This window comes from Anoplopoma fimbria, chromosome 18, assembly GCF_027596085.1.
Source record: "Anoplopoma fimbria isolate UVic2021 breed Golden Eagle Sablefish chromosome 18, Afim_UVic_2022, whole genome shotgun sequence".
In the NCBI taxonomy this organism is placed as follows: Eukaryota; Metazoa; Chordata; class Actinopteri; order Perciformes; family Anoplopomatidae; genus Anoplopoma; species Anoplopoma fimbria.
The window spans coordinates 10,406,933-10,422,250 of NC_072466.1; the positions used below are offsets into that span (position 1 = coordinate 10,406,933).

At 38.9% G+C, this 15,318-nt stretch overlaps 1 protein-coding gene across 1 annotated transcript; it reads left to right on the top strand.

The window, feature by feature from the left end:
* Positions 1-1,641: 1,641 nt before the first annotated feature.
* epm2a (EPM2A glucan phosphatase, laforin) lies at positions 1,642-7,669 on the top strand. The gene is made up of 4 exons (XM_054618960.1): positions 1,642-1,952; positions 2,925-3,099; positions 6,258-6,502; positions 7,386-7,669. Exons 1-4 carry the CDS (start codon positions 1,703-1,705, stop codon positions 7,667-7,669), a joined length of 954 nt encoding a protein of 317 aa, XP_054474935.1. The 5' UTR covers positions 1,642-1,702.
* The last annotated feature ends 7,649 nt before the right edge of the window (positions 7,670-15,318 follow it).

Here is a 15,318-nt window from a genome sequence, read left to right on the forward strand (position 1 = left end):
CCTCCAGGATGAAATAAGGAACATTTAAGCCTTTGATAAATTTTATAAAGCCATGAATCACAACAGGAAATTGCCTATCACAAGCACAATCATCAGCTTTAAAATAATGAGTTTGTTTGAATGCAATAACCAAAGAAACATATCACTATTACTTTGAATAATGCCCTTCTCCTTAGATAACTGGGGAACGGCCTGGCTTTAAAACCTGTTTAATGATCCTTCTGCAGTTTATAATAGATTTAACCAGTGATCAGCAAATATGTACATCCATCACAGTCCTGACTCTGAGGCACAATTAAAGGACCTTCTGGTAAGCTAGGTGAGGTTCATTTAGTACCTAAGTGCAATTGTAAAAACATTGATTAAAGGTTCATAAAGAGAGATTGGAGGCACTTGAAATGTGCTTCTGTATCTTCAGACCCCCCACCCTCTGCCTCTATTTTCTTATTTTGTTGTATTTATTGGCGTCACCTTCTATAAAAACAACGTAACAAGTGTCAGTTTTAACAACTATAGCTGCTGTAGTCTGAAATGTGGCTGTAGTGCTGCTATAATACAGGATAATAAGCAGCCTATTTGTGATGACATTTAAAGCCTCTCAAAAAGCCAGCTTCTATCAGAAGCAAAGAAACAACATATTTACTTGCACATTTCCACCCAACACCCATTGGGACAGTAAATAGCTCATATAGTGATTCATAAATTAGGTCTGGGACAATGTAATGGCTTTGGATGTGCATACATAGATGTTGGTGAAATATTAGTCTCTATGAGTAATAAGAGTACTTTACATTTACTTAATTTTCTACACTTAACTATACATAGCAATTAGCATAATCATGTGGCAATCTAGTGGGCACATTTGAGTTCATAATTAAAGGGCCCTGAGGGTTTGTTCAACACAAATCGTGTGGACGCAACAAAGTTTTACATGACACTTCATATTCATACACAAATTTCATCCAGACCTTTCTAAATTTACCATATACAATAGCTCAAAAATATAGTTTTTCATACAGTGAGTCACACTAGCTGAATTAGTTACCAAACTATTCTTCAAGGTGTGGCATATCTGAATTTAACCGCCATAACTCTTACACAGAATCTGCTATTGCAATTTAAAAGGAAAAGTTTGGAAAAGGTGCACATTAACACAATGCAATGACACTTCACCTTTATGGTGCAACAGTCACATGATGCATTTAAATTCACTTGTTAGAGTCTAACTCATTTGAAATAAGCTGCTATTGTAGAAAGTCCAAATATTACCAGACAGGATTTAGGTATTTAGGTAAAAATCAGGGCCTTCACCAGCCAGTTGGCATGATTGTCTATCACTAATAGTACTTAAACGCAGATCCATGCTTCTACATTTTTTTAAATATTAAATAACAATTTAAGAAGACAGTTGAGTCTTGGCAGACATTTGTACTCTTTAGAAGCTTGCCTATATCATATTCTACTAAGACAGTATGAGATATTATGAGACAGATATCTAACTAGATCTATCTATTGAGATCTAGAGTTCACTCTGATGTGAGTGATGTGTGGTGCGCTTTAAATCTGTCTGAGAGTTTATTTTTAGATTACACCTTACAGTCAATGGGCCGCGCAGACTGAACACAGTACTGCAGTATAGAATATAACTCAAGACCGTCGTACTAATCGATTGAGGACGCATCATTGGGTTAAGGCTGCAACAATGATCTTCAGGTTCGGTGTCATTCTCACTCCGGAGTCCTCAGATGTAGAGGTCTATGTTTTGGGTTCGCGTGAGGAAATGGGCCACTGGGACCCTCGCGGAGCCGTCCAGATGAAAGCCTTGCAGAAGCTCGTGCTGTCAACACATGAACCGTGTCTGTGGATCGGCGACGTGCAGCTGGCAGAGCCCTTCAAAGACACGTTGTGGTTCAAGTTCGTCAAAAGAGTCCGCGGCACTGATATCTGGGAAGGTATAAGTCAGATTCAGCCGCGTGAACAAGCAGAGGCAATTGTTTTTGAGACATCACATAGATGTTCTGTAATTCCCATCTAAAGTAACGTTTTATGCAAAAGACGAAAATAACTCATACGCCATGTTCGGTTCATGTTTTTGTAATCCATCCTCAGCGCCACATGATGGCGCTAAAGTGACGCTAGTTATTTACTAGACGCTCAGTGGCTGGTGGATTTCAGTGCACTAGTATACCTAAATAGTGTTCCCCAGTGTTCAAATACAATCTTACATTCAATGTTGATGCATTCAAAATATACATTAGTGTAATTCATTTTATTCAACTGAACAAAAGTATTATCCGCCTCAGTAAATGGACTCAGAATGCAAAAAGGCCCCATTCAGTGTTATTTCTTTTATCATATTATATTACTGGAATTTTATTGTTGAAGCATTAAGATGTAATAAATATTTCAATGCTGGTTGAGCTGGAGCTTATTTAAACTATGTTATATACTGTTGGGTTGTTTGTAAAAATGCATTTGATATACCAATCATGTGATTTCTATTTTATTCAAATCTGCAAATTAACAAGATTATGTACCTATCGGATTGATGTCCTGTAGTGGAGTCAAAGCTGTAAGATTTCCCTTTGAGCTTTCGTGGAGTCAAAGTATTCAGTAGCAGAAAAAGGAAAGAATCAATAAATTACAAGTACTTTAAAAGTAAATGTACTTTGTTACTCTCCTTCACTGGTTTTTGTTATAAGACCAATTTTCTCCTTTTGTTTATGATGCTTAATCAGTGGTTTTCCTGTTTAACGCAATAAAGTATTTTTTTACCCTCAAAGAAAAATAAAGGCAACATCTGCCTGTGTTTGTTTAGGAAAGTAAATCTTAAAAACATCTTCATGATCACTTCATGTCCCTAAACATCCTAAAATCAGTATGTGGTCACTAACCTGCTGAAAGGTTGTCTTCTTTGTCACCAGGTAGCGGTCCAGGCCATGACAGATGTTGTTCATACGATGAGAAGAACATAGTGGATGGAGTGTACTGCCATCCGATCGGTCACTGGATAGAGGAAACAGGAGCCACAGATGAGCTGAAACACACCACCGACTTCTACTTCAGTGTGGCTGGTCAGAAGGCCATTCATTTCTCCAGGTAATACAGTACAACAGCCAAACAAAGCCAAAGCCATCAGTGTGAAGTTTTATGGGAATGACTTGAGTATCTAGATTTCATTAAACAATGAATAATAAACTGATGAAGTGTACTTTAGCAAAATGCCCGCCAGCATCAGAGCCTCAGGGTGTTTTTCTTGTTGTTGTTGTTGTTGTTGTTGCTGAGCTTTACCTCTGACTTCACAAGTATTAAGAGGATTAGCTCTGTGTAGGTAAACTAAGTATTAAACATTAAAAAAGCAGTCAGATATTTTTTATTTTATGATATATTTTAAAATAACCTGATGAAGGTCTACGCACCGAAACGTCGTGACTAAAATACATTTATACGCAAGTGAAGAAGCCAGTGTGCGGGAGTTTTTGTTCTATATTGTCTACTTAAGGTATTCTCCTACGCACCTGTCGTCCTACTGGAGTGCAAAAGTTTTGCTCTTTTTATGATATATTTTCCAAACTTATTTGAATTATTGCTTTGACGGTTTTCTGTTATGATTTTCTGTCATCTGGACATTCATATATTCTTTACTTCCTGTCTGCACTTTCCAGTGACAAAAAAAAAGCCCTAAAACCTGCCAAAGTACTCTTCTTGTAGCCTGTAGCAAGTACTAATTGAGATCCATCAATTTTCCCCCCACTCTAATGAAAGGTGATGCTCGTTGAAAGGTTTCTCCCCTTCTGATGTGAAATCCGATGTGTGTACTACATTTAATAATACTGAAAAATAATGACATCCCAAGGGACGATGGATTTCCATGCTGGATTGTTTGTTGAACTACACAGAGGGCTGATCAGCTCCTCTGTTATCTTTCTTAGTGGTTTCAAACATAACCAATCCTCTTTAGTAAGTTTCTCAGTCCAAGTTTGAATTCTGCTTTGTTGTGATCCTAAATCAGTTAGAGAAAGTTTGTCTGCTCCTGCTTCTTCTTCTGCTGACATGACTGTCCTGCTTGAAGGGCAGGACAGTCATGTCACACTGCCCTTTCTTGATGAAAGTTGTCTGTCTCTCACATGGCGGACAAAGACGCAATCACCCTATTAGGCCTGATCCCTCTTTTGTTTTTTGACCTTGCTCTCTCCCATTCAGTTATAAATAATCCTGTCTGGCACTTGAAAATCATTGTCCTTTGAAAAAGTAGTTTGCAAGCAGTTGCATTATCTCATACGGTGAGTAAAAGGTATTTTAGGGATTCAAATCTCTGCCTTTTCACAAGTCTATTAGAGAGAGATAATGAGTTGTTTGTGTCAGCTCATAATATCTCAATGACAGGTTCGGCTAAATCATTCATTTACAGCTTCCAGGCTCAATAGTTGAATTTAAATCAGTCACTCTATACTATAAATCTGTCAAAGAAGGTGCTTAAAGTCACTTTTGCAATCTGTCTGGCATTGATTTTAGTGTTTGTAAGTTTTGAGAATCCAGAACTATTTTCAGCACCCTATTAGATCCCCCACAATCTGTTTTCCTTCTTCAAAAGTTTCCAGAAATGTACAACTGGGAAAGTAAACACTCCTACTCTACAATTGCATCCTTGTTAGCGGCATTACATTACATTACATTACAGTCATTTAGCAGACGCGGCATGGGTCTAGGGATGGCAATGTCTGTTGACTTAGTCAGTCAGTCCACCACTTCGATCAATACTGAAATATCTCAACTGTTACATGGATTGACGTAAGATTTCCATGGTGCCCAGAGGATGGATGTCTGTCTTTGGTCCATCATCCACTGGGTAAAAAAACAACAGTCCACAACCATGTTTGCCTGTTTTACGCACTGTTACACCACCCTCTGATGTGCCTGCCTCACAGACTATATATAGTATTTATATATATATAAACTCACATCTGTAACACAACCTTAGTAATGTTGAAGCATGAGCAGTAGTGATGTGATTTACTTAATATCTGGTGACATCTGAAACAAAAACAATTCAAATTGATGGATTGGATAATACCTGTTCATATTTAAATGAAATCTGTATATTGGGCATTAATTGCTGAGCAAATAGTCACAGACACACAACACCCAGCATTGACTCAATCAAACTACCCATGCATGCCTTCCTTTTTTAAGACACATACTCGCTGCCATGATACACCAGGCACAGCAGAATTTAACCCGGGACCCCGGAGGCAGTGAGCACATAACTTGCATAAGAATGAGCAGACCTGGCTGCTACCATCAGGTTTTTAATTAGTGTCCGAAGACCTTACAAGGCTTATGCCAAGGACCTGTGTTTCGTAGGAAGCACTGTGCCTTTGTGTCTTGCCTATTAATAGCTACACACTCACCTCTGCAATAACTCATATGATTCAAAGAGCCTTTAACTCACTGTCTAACAGGTTCTTTGTCTCTCATGCTGGTATTTACGAGAGAGGAGGCTTGAAGGTTATATAGCCATTAGCTTTTTACAACTGAACACTGGAGACAAAACAGACATACTTTCTAAAAAAGTATATTCCTACAATGTTGGGTTAACAATGAACTATCCACTAGATTATTTTACATTTTACTGTAATAAATTAAAATAGTCAGTCAAACAGGATAGATAATAAGCAAATTGGTTTTCCACAACTTGTACACCTTTTCAGTTTTTGTATAGTCCAAGCGTTATACTGTATATATTGATACTGTCTGTGAGAGTAGAACAAACAGGAGTATCGTTATTTTGTAGCGAAAAAGAGAAAGTGTTTCACTTCGGCAAAGCAGTTTTTAAGGGATTTTTTAATGTATAAAACAGAGGTTATTTTGGTATCAGCAGGTTGAGACCAGAGACTTTCACTGCAGTGTCACTCCGGGACATCACAGATCAGAAGCATCCTTCCTTCCTTCCTTTTATATTTCCCCTCCTCTGGTTGTTGATTGTATGCATGCTAATGAGCACTAAATGGAGTTTTCCTCAAACCACAGTTGTCACAAGAATTAGAGGGGTCAATAAAACATCACTCTATTCTCCTCTTGAAAAGCAGATCTACTCTGATCCCGTGTTATCTGATAATATTCACCTGTACATTATCTTGGATTTTTTTTTAGTGTGTAGTCAGTCATTCCACAAACCCTCACTGGTTCAGCATGTGTAGCATGTAATAATGACATTAACAGAAATGATGAATGAATCCCTGTTTATTGCCCCCCAGGGTGCTGCCACATATTTGGCTGGGCAGCTGCCCTCGACAGGTGGAACACGTGACTATAAAGATGAAGCATGAACTGGGGATTACTGCAGTGATGAACTTCCAGACAGAGTGTGATGTGGTGAACAACTCCGATGGCTGCAGGCGCAACCTTGGAGAAGCCATGACCCCCGAGACCATGATGCATTTGTACAAAGACTGTGGCCTGGTGTATGTGTGGATACCCACGCCTGACATGAGCACTGAGGGTAAGGAGAATTCTCAGGTATATAAGAATAAACTCAGAATAATAACAACAGTATTTAGTCAAGTCAGAGTTGAGAGAACTGAAAAAAAATTCCAAGACACTTTGGCAGTGCTTGTACAGTACAGTTGCAGTCCTGAGTCTGGGTCATCAAGCAGAAACGCTCTAAAGTTACTCAGTATGTCAATCTTCACCGGGCTGTTTTTTCTCCAGAGGAAGCTTACTGAAGGTTTCATTCTAATATTTAAAGGTTACCTTTGGTAATTGATGGTATTATAGCCTACCATGGCCACTGAGCACCTTCCAAGGTTTCCTTTAACCAGAATGTTACAGTATAGTGTTGTGTAAGTCACAAAGGAAGTGCCACATATGCTTCAACAGTGAATTCAAGTAAAGAAAGAATGCCCTTGGTTAACAAAATTACCCAAGATAGAGCTCCTACTACATGTGTAGCTGTCGATACTTGCAGTTTATTCCTGACAGTGATATATTTCACATGAGAATCCAGCAACCTGCACAAAGATTCTGACATATATACATTTTAAGAATGCATGGGGTGCCTTGAGGCAAACAACTGCTACAGTCCTTTATGGTTTATTTAAGTGTCTGTATTGCCTGTGTATTAAAAGCCTGATGTAACTTTTCTTCTGTGCCATAGACCAACATAGTAGACAAAATATATTAAAAACACCCCAATGAGCCACCCCCTTGCATTAGGTGACGTGTTTCATCCTGAGTAAATCCCACATACACTGTCCATTTACACTAGAACAAGGGATGGGTAATAATCCACAGCTGAACAAAGACAAACAACTGCACTATTTACTTACGTTTGAATAATGTTTGTTAAAAAAAACTGTATTGTGTGTTATTGTCTTCTTCTGCAGGTCGGATCCGGATGCTTCCCCAGGCTGTATTTTTGCTTCATGGTCTCTTGGAGAATGGACACAATGTCTACGTTCACTGTAACGCCGGAGTCGGCAGGTCGACGGCCGCTGTGTGTGGCCTGCTCATGTATGTCCTTGGCTGGAGCCTGAGGAAGGTGCAGTACTTTGTCACAGCCAGGAGGCCGGCAGTCTACATAGATGAGGAGGCTTTGGTCCAGGCTCAGGCAGATTTCATTCAGAAGTTTGGACAGCTACGATCCTCCATCTCTTACCCAGATACATGAGAATAGAGTTTCCTTAGACTGAAGTCTCCAACATTGAAGCAGAATTTACAGTTATGGGAAGCTCGACTGGACTTGACTCTTGGAAACTAAAATGTTTTCTGAATAAACTTACTCCATAGTCAGAAGCAAGAAAATTAACTTAAAAAAATTAGCCACTTCAGCTGAGTGGCTTTCGAAAAACTGGTTGATCCCAAAGTTTCCTAAGAGAGTTCCTAAGACAACATAGATCATCCAAGCTATTGATCCTACTGTGATGTGCTCTACAGTTTCTAATGCATGATTATGCATCAGTTTATTTTCTTGGAAAGGTCTTAATACTGCATGAACACGGCAGTCCTTGCGAAAGCAACAAATCAATTCCTAAAACCAAAATAACAACAATGCCTATCCCTGTCTGTCTGAGAGGTATTCTGCTCCGACACATTGAAGAATACAGCTCCGCCCCATCTCTACCAGAGAGCTTGATAGCATTTCATCTTTATTTATTAATCCGACAGATGCTTTTCCGACCCATCTCCTTAATAACGAGAACAACGTCACTGCCAGACCATTGTAATGCATACACAATTAGACATTATTGGAATACTGTGTCAAATATGAACTTCTGCCTAGACTCCTATTGAGGATAAACACAATTCATATTCTCATAACATTTCAGTGAGTCCCTACAGACACCGTATGAGGTGTCAGTAGAGATGGGTGGGAGGATTGAACCATGAATGTGTGCTAGTGAAAGCAAATCATTGTGGAGTTTTAATTCATTTAAAGACTAGTCACAAAAATATGATTAGTTTGTGACTGACATGCTTTTTTTCCTCTTTTGAAGAAGTGTTTACTGGTTTGAGGAAAAGTACTGTATGTCTGTATACAATGGATGTATAAAGAGAACTAGACAGTGTTGGAGGCGGCACTCTTTATTTCCTATGAAAGTTGCTGGGTTTTGTCAACATGTTGAATTTATTCCACTGGGTTATTGTCAGTGACTGATGTTGGAAAGTATTTGTAGTCCATATGATTTCCAGGATCTGCCAATCACCTGTACCGGTTCCCCCGGATCCTTGCATTTATATTAGAGTAAGCATTAGAGAGAATTTGCAACTGTCAAAGCGATGGCTTTTTATGGTGCAGATGAAGCCACAAATATTTCGAGTACCATTAAATCCAGAATGTGCAAGAGGATACACTGTGTGCTACACTGTGTACTTGGGTTGAGCTTATTGTTTTGGCATGCAGTGTCCCTGTAAGCCATCAGCTTGTATTTATTACTACTTCTATTACAGACATTCATTCTGCTGATTTAAAGCATCACAGTACCATTCTTTAAATTTGCTTATGCAGCACGCCTTCTCATTTTTCCATTAATGGATCCATCAACTCCATTTTGAACAAACTATAATGAAATAAACATTTAGGAGGAACAACCTTTTCAAGGTTCAATCCCACTATCTAAGCAGAGTGACTAGGTCTCGATAATGCATTTGTATGAAATGTGGACAATACAATCCAAATACATATAGTGGCATATAGTAATTTAAGGTAAATATTATACTTAAACAAAGACATTTTGAGTATAGTACCCTCAGTATTCATGTCTGTATATATAGTATACGATATAATAACTTAATGATTTCAGCAATTACAACTGCTTCAGTTGAGAGTAGAGGGGTTTATATTAAAACTCTTTGGACACATATTATGATAATTAGTGTGTTTTAACAGGCAATATTCATTTTACATACATGCTATGCTGTTTCAAATGCTCTCTGTCAGAGTGTTCCAAGTGGCGAATGTAAATCAGTGCAAGTTCATGACCACAGTGCCACAGCCTGTAATCAGTACAGAGACGCCAGCCAAGACGAAAACAAAATAATAGAGCTATGTATCTACAGAATGTCTGATATGGCTAATCTCACCAGCTGTGACAATTGTACAGCAGCAGTGGGAATACTGCCCGTCAGTGTGCAAGTACGCCAGACAGCCCCTGATCCCTGGTGGCCTCTGGATTAGCACTGTACTCTCTGTCAGCTTTTGGTTAGGAAAGACTTTTGTATATGAGACTATACTTAGTGTAACTACCATAACCAAGTTCATGGCATGCACCATGTCCCCCATTGGTGTTGCAATGCACATAATTGAGAAACATCACGTGCAGTGCAGACACATTTTATTCTGGTCAAAAATACATTGATGCCAATCAAATTCTGTGTAATCCACATAATCAAGTAGTTTAGTTACACTCAGACTGCAAAAGCAATGACCACATACCTATTAAAGAGAATAAAGCAAGCTGAGTGGGTGCACCTTAGACTTTAAATATGGTACTGGATCCTTGTGACATTTACATCAGGGCTGAAAAAACCACACTGAAAGGGTTGATGTTGTTGGACGAAAACACCGTTTTAAGCCATGGCAGAAGATACTCAGATGGGGGCGGTATATTCTAATGAACCTGCATGTGACCATCTGAATGGCTCGTTGAAACACGTTTTCTAATCTAAGCAGCCCAACAGTTTGTGGGTTGGTAGGCACTCCAGACACCCAAATTGTCATGCACCAGTATTGAAAAGTATAGACCTCATTATACAGGATTTATTTGTTGCAGCAGACAGCACATACACTATGCAGAGATATTACAGAGTGCAAGTAGACAACACTTCAACACAACTATTCAAACTTAGTACAAAAGTATAACATCTCTACGTAAGATACATTTTTTATTTTGAATGCTTATAGTTTGGTAGCAAAGTTGTTTCCAGTAACAAGCCGGACACTCAGTCCACGTCTTGCAAAGGGCTCATTAAATGTTCCTCTGCTTTATTTTGTATATCTGTGAGATGGAGGAGCAGAGCTATTTAAAGTCAGTACGGCATGTTCACAATTTTTCTGTATTAGATATCATTATCTAAACAAAGCCAGCCAGTCTATTTCAGCTTTGGAGAGTGAATTGTGTTTTGTACTACAAGCCTTTTATCCACTAAGGTGCATGATGATGATTTTGAACATTGACTCTGCCCTTTGAAACGTTTACCATCCGTCTTCCATGCAGTTCTATTAGCTAGAACAGTCTGCACTGGGCATGCATTCATTATAAAGAGTTAAAGCCTTTTTTCACCTACACAGACAGTCCCACAACTCACACATACAAAGAGCCACAAATGATTTAGGGTATATTCATCTCATCAGTCTAGGCACCACTGGTCAATTTACTAATTAATAGTTTCATGTCCATCCATTCCATTTGCATGGTGTGGGCTCACTGTGTGCTTAAGAAAAATCCAGCAATGAAGACATTGCTCTTGACTTTGCTTTTGGGCAAACATCCAGCGACCCTGGCAGGAACCCACTGTAGAAGGAAAAGTGAAGGGATACGCTTTGAGTCAATAGTTCCAGATTTACAGGCTTATTCAACCATGTATGTTCGAGTAGCTTGTACCAGCAGCCCATCTTGTCGGAGGACAAGAGCGAGGTTGCTCTATTTTCAAGGAGAAAACACTCTGAGGAATTCTGTGTAATAACAAAATAATAATTCTAATAATGATTGTTGAAAATACAGTAAAAAAAAAAAAAAAAAAAAATCAGAGAGGCTCCAATGAAACATTGTTGAAAGATAAACACATCTGAGATAGACAGACATAAACTGATTTAATTGCATTTTTATGTGTAGTCCATGCTAAACATTGCATGTGTTGCTTCAGACAAACCACATACAAGACTTGATAGACAAGAATTCTGTGTAAACAGTGACACCAGCTTTTTATAACAGGCTTCTCTCATTGTAAAATGCTAACTATTCTCCCCACTTCACGTCTACTATAGCATTTCAAAAGAATTCTCTTGCGGAAGGCTTTTATATGAAAAATGTTGGATTGACAAACAACTTAATGGCATCAATTTGGTCTAAGCTGAGCCCACCATGGGTGACATCTGCTTAGCTGGTCCATTGGCCAACTGAACTTGAAATGCATAATTTGCAGTCTGAGTCATTCCTCAAGCAGCTGGGGGCAGTGCCCCACTGATATTCAATATCCTGCCTCTGTCCCTGGGGGAACCATAACAATGACTCAGTTTTTAAATGCAGACTTGATATTTCTCATGCAAGCTGTGTGAATACAATCTGAACATTGTTTATGGCTGTAACACATAACATTAACTATGCACCCAATTCCTTTCCTAATCAGTTTGTGGGCTTTTACCTTTACTCTTTACTCAGTAAGCACATTATTTCCTTTATATCAATAAACTTTTTTCTAGCATGCATTTCTGTTTTACATATATATTGTTCTACAAACCTCTTGTCTGAATACATGAAAAACAGAAGAACATTACCTATTCATAATCATCTTATCTTTTAATTATGTTTATACATTTTACATCAGTGATGAAATTAGCATTATATAACAGGTGTTTAAGTTTAATGAAACACAGCCTATAAATAAATAAAACTCAAATCAACTTTATTTCTTTGTATATCCAGTGCTGGGTAGATTAGCCAAGCACTTGTCTCAAATGTATGTACTGTTACTTTGTAAAAGCAGTCATCAAAATAACCACTTGAGGCAAACTTCTGTCTTCCCCCCCCCCAAGTCTTTTATTTAATGTGGATATGACTGGAATTATTTCATCCACAGACGGTCTTCTTTGGGAAAAGTTAAATAGGCAAACATACACCTGTATTTATTTGATGAAATAGCAAGTCACCATGTCCTGATTAACCTGCTATATACACACACCAGACAATTTCCCCAGTCTGTATCTTTCAAGTAGGATCACAAAATATTACATTAACAACTAAATGATTGGTTTAAATTACATTCGAAAGTTATGGAGAAGTATTTTAAACGAAAAAATGAAGACGAAAATGGTGCCAAACCCCTGCAAAAGTCAAAATTTTGGCGCAAGTACAATCCTGACTTCATTAAGTACAGCTTTGTGAACGGAGGTAATGAGGCAGAGCCGAGAGCCCAGGGTGTGGAGTGTGGGCTGAAAACCATCAACTTCATTAAAAGTAGAGCTGTGAACTCCAGATGTTTTGCCAAGCTTTGTGAGGACATAGAAGCAGATCATGTCCAGCTGCTCTATCACAGTGAGGTGAGATGGCTCTCAAGAGGACTGGTCCTCAAGTGTTTGTTTGAACTGAGGAATGAGGTCTTCTCTTTTCTCACTGAGAAAAAATCTCCTCTGGCACATTACTATGCCAACACAGAATTCACAGCTAAACTTGCCTACCTCTGTGACATGTTTTCACTGCTGAACCAGCTGAACATCTCACTGCAAGGAAGAAATAGCAACATATTTGTTGTTGCAGACAAAGTTCAAGCTTTCAGGAGGAAACTTGCTTTGTGGACTAAGAGGGCCCAGGAAAAGAGGATGGACATGTTTCCACTTTTGTCTGACATTTTGGAAAACTCTCCTCAGGTGAAGATCAGGGACTCAGTCTCTCAGCACCTCTCACAACTGGCAGAGAAATTTGATGAATACTTTCCTGAGGATCCCAGAGACGGACACGTGGATTTTGGACCCATTTTCTGTGGATCCCACTGAAAATGATGTTGCTTTGCCCTCACATCTGGAATCCCAGCTTCTGGAAGTTTCCACCGACAGCACTTTAAAGTTGCAGTGGGGCGAACTGGAACTGGGCTCCTTCTGGATTGCTGTCTCAAAGGAGTACCCATGTCTAGCACTGAGGGCTGTGAAACTCATTCTCCCATTCACAACTACATACCCGTGTGAATCAGGATTCTCCACTGTGGCCACAACTAAGACCAAAGCCCGAAACGGACTCAGAGCAACACTGGAGGCTACTCTGAGAGTGAGCCTTTCCCCCATTCCACCCAGACTGGATCTGATCGTGTCTGAGAGGCAGGCCCAAGTGTCTCATTAAGAGGTGAACATAAAAAGGTAGTTGTAACTGTTGTGACTGTTGTTATTGTTCATTATATATAAATAAATGTCTTTGTAATGGTCACATTGTATCATGTCATTTATTTGACAGGGTTTTTGCTTGTTAAACTGTAAGTGGATTTGATTTAGTTATTGAATACACATCAAACCAAGAGTGAGATCAATTAGTTAAACCAATACAGTGTTAATATTTGAATGGGCCCCGGGCCACTTTGTACTTGAAAAGCTGGGCCCCGAGGTCAAAAAGGTTAAGAACCCCTGGATTAGAGTATGATGCCGTGATGTTTCATAATTTACAGCCAATTAAATACTGTACAGGTGTGTTCACTTCTTCACTTTGGCCTGAGGAAGACCATCTGTGGCTGAAACAGTATATCATTCATGTTCACATGAAATTAAAGCAGTTTGTCTTTGTTTGTGTGTGTGCATACTTCGGGGGGATGGTCATGTTGAAAAATCATGTTTCCGTGATTGGATGGTTTTCTAAGCTAAATTTGAAAAAGATTTGGCCCATAAATGTAGCCAAGAGATTGTCTGAATCTTTGTACGAGTATTGACAAGATTAAAATTTATAATGGAAATATTGCTTATACTCTCATTACATGCATGTCTGAGGTTATTTACAGTAAACGCACCAGACTGTCGTTCACTGCTAGACTGCAAAGAGATTTTTAATTTCAAGACACAACTGCATGCAATATTCTGTGGATGGTTGTTTGTGGTTGTGATGACTGCCCCTATTTATGATACTGAATCACTGAAGGCCTTTAAGCACATTACTGTTCATCACAGAAAGGAAGAGTGTTGGGAGGGAGAAAATGAGAAATGGATAAAGTGAGTAATTTGCTTTGACAAACCAACACCACAGCCATTCACTGTGCAACTGTACTGACTAGCTTCCTGTCAAATCCATTCTTGCTGTCAATACCTCTGTTGTTCTCTCCATTTTCCACATCTGCTCTCCTATTGATCAGTGTCAGCAGGACAGATTCTGATACGAACAAGGGAGGGGGACACAAAGCTTGGGTGCCATAGTGAATAACGAGTGTTGGTGTGCCACAGGGAAAACCATTAGGGTGAAAGACTGTGTGTTATGAACAGTCCCTGATCATCATAATGATGTCTTTATGCAAACTCTGTCATGACTGCTACTACAATGTTCTGCAGGTCTAAATGGATAGGATGTAATTTATCATGCCCAGCACAGACTGACAACACTCCACAGGTAGATGCTAGGTTCAATGACCTTGGACTTGGCCAATAGAGATATATCCCAAATCAATAAACCTCATCTGTTACCTGGGGCTCTGCTCTGGGTCTGTGAACACTGTCCTGTCTGGCTCTGTATTTCACTCTTTAATCTCATTTCTCACATGGGAAATTAAGCAATGATCTTGAGTCACACAGAGGTTGAAGGAAACATTTGATGAACCGGCATATGACTTATTAGCTTGAAGAAATACTTACTGGTTAACTAACTATACTCTAAATGACTAAATCTATATTTAATATTATTAGTTTCCCACAAAAAGAATCACAGAAAGCAACGTATATATCAAAATATACATATAGAAAGAGATGAGGTCTGTTGAATTTTGTATAAAATTAGTTTTTTACGTTCAAGAGCCTCTCTTTGCACAAAGACAAATAGAGCATTATTAAAATGACCATTATAGTGGGTTTGTTTGTTTTGGCTCATTAACTAGAAACCTTTACTTGCTGTTCATGACAGCAAACAAATACGACGG

Bases quoted from the DNA above. Each gene is read 5' to 3' on its own strand.
- epm2a (XM_054618960.1), top strand. From the start codon at position 1,703: ATGATCTTCAGGTTCGGTGTCATTCTCACTCCGGAGTCCTCAGATGTA. The intron at 3,100-6,257 runs GTAATACAGTAC...ATTGCCCCCCAG, and splicing joins AAGGCCATTCATTTCTCCAG to GGTGCTGCCACATATTTGGC. The intron at 6,503-7,385 runs GTAAGGAGAATT...CTTCTTCTGCAG, and splicing joins GCCTGACATGAGCACTGAGG to GTCGGATCCGGATGCTTCCC.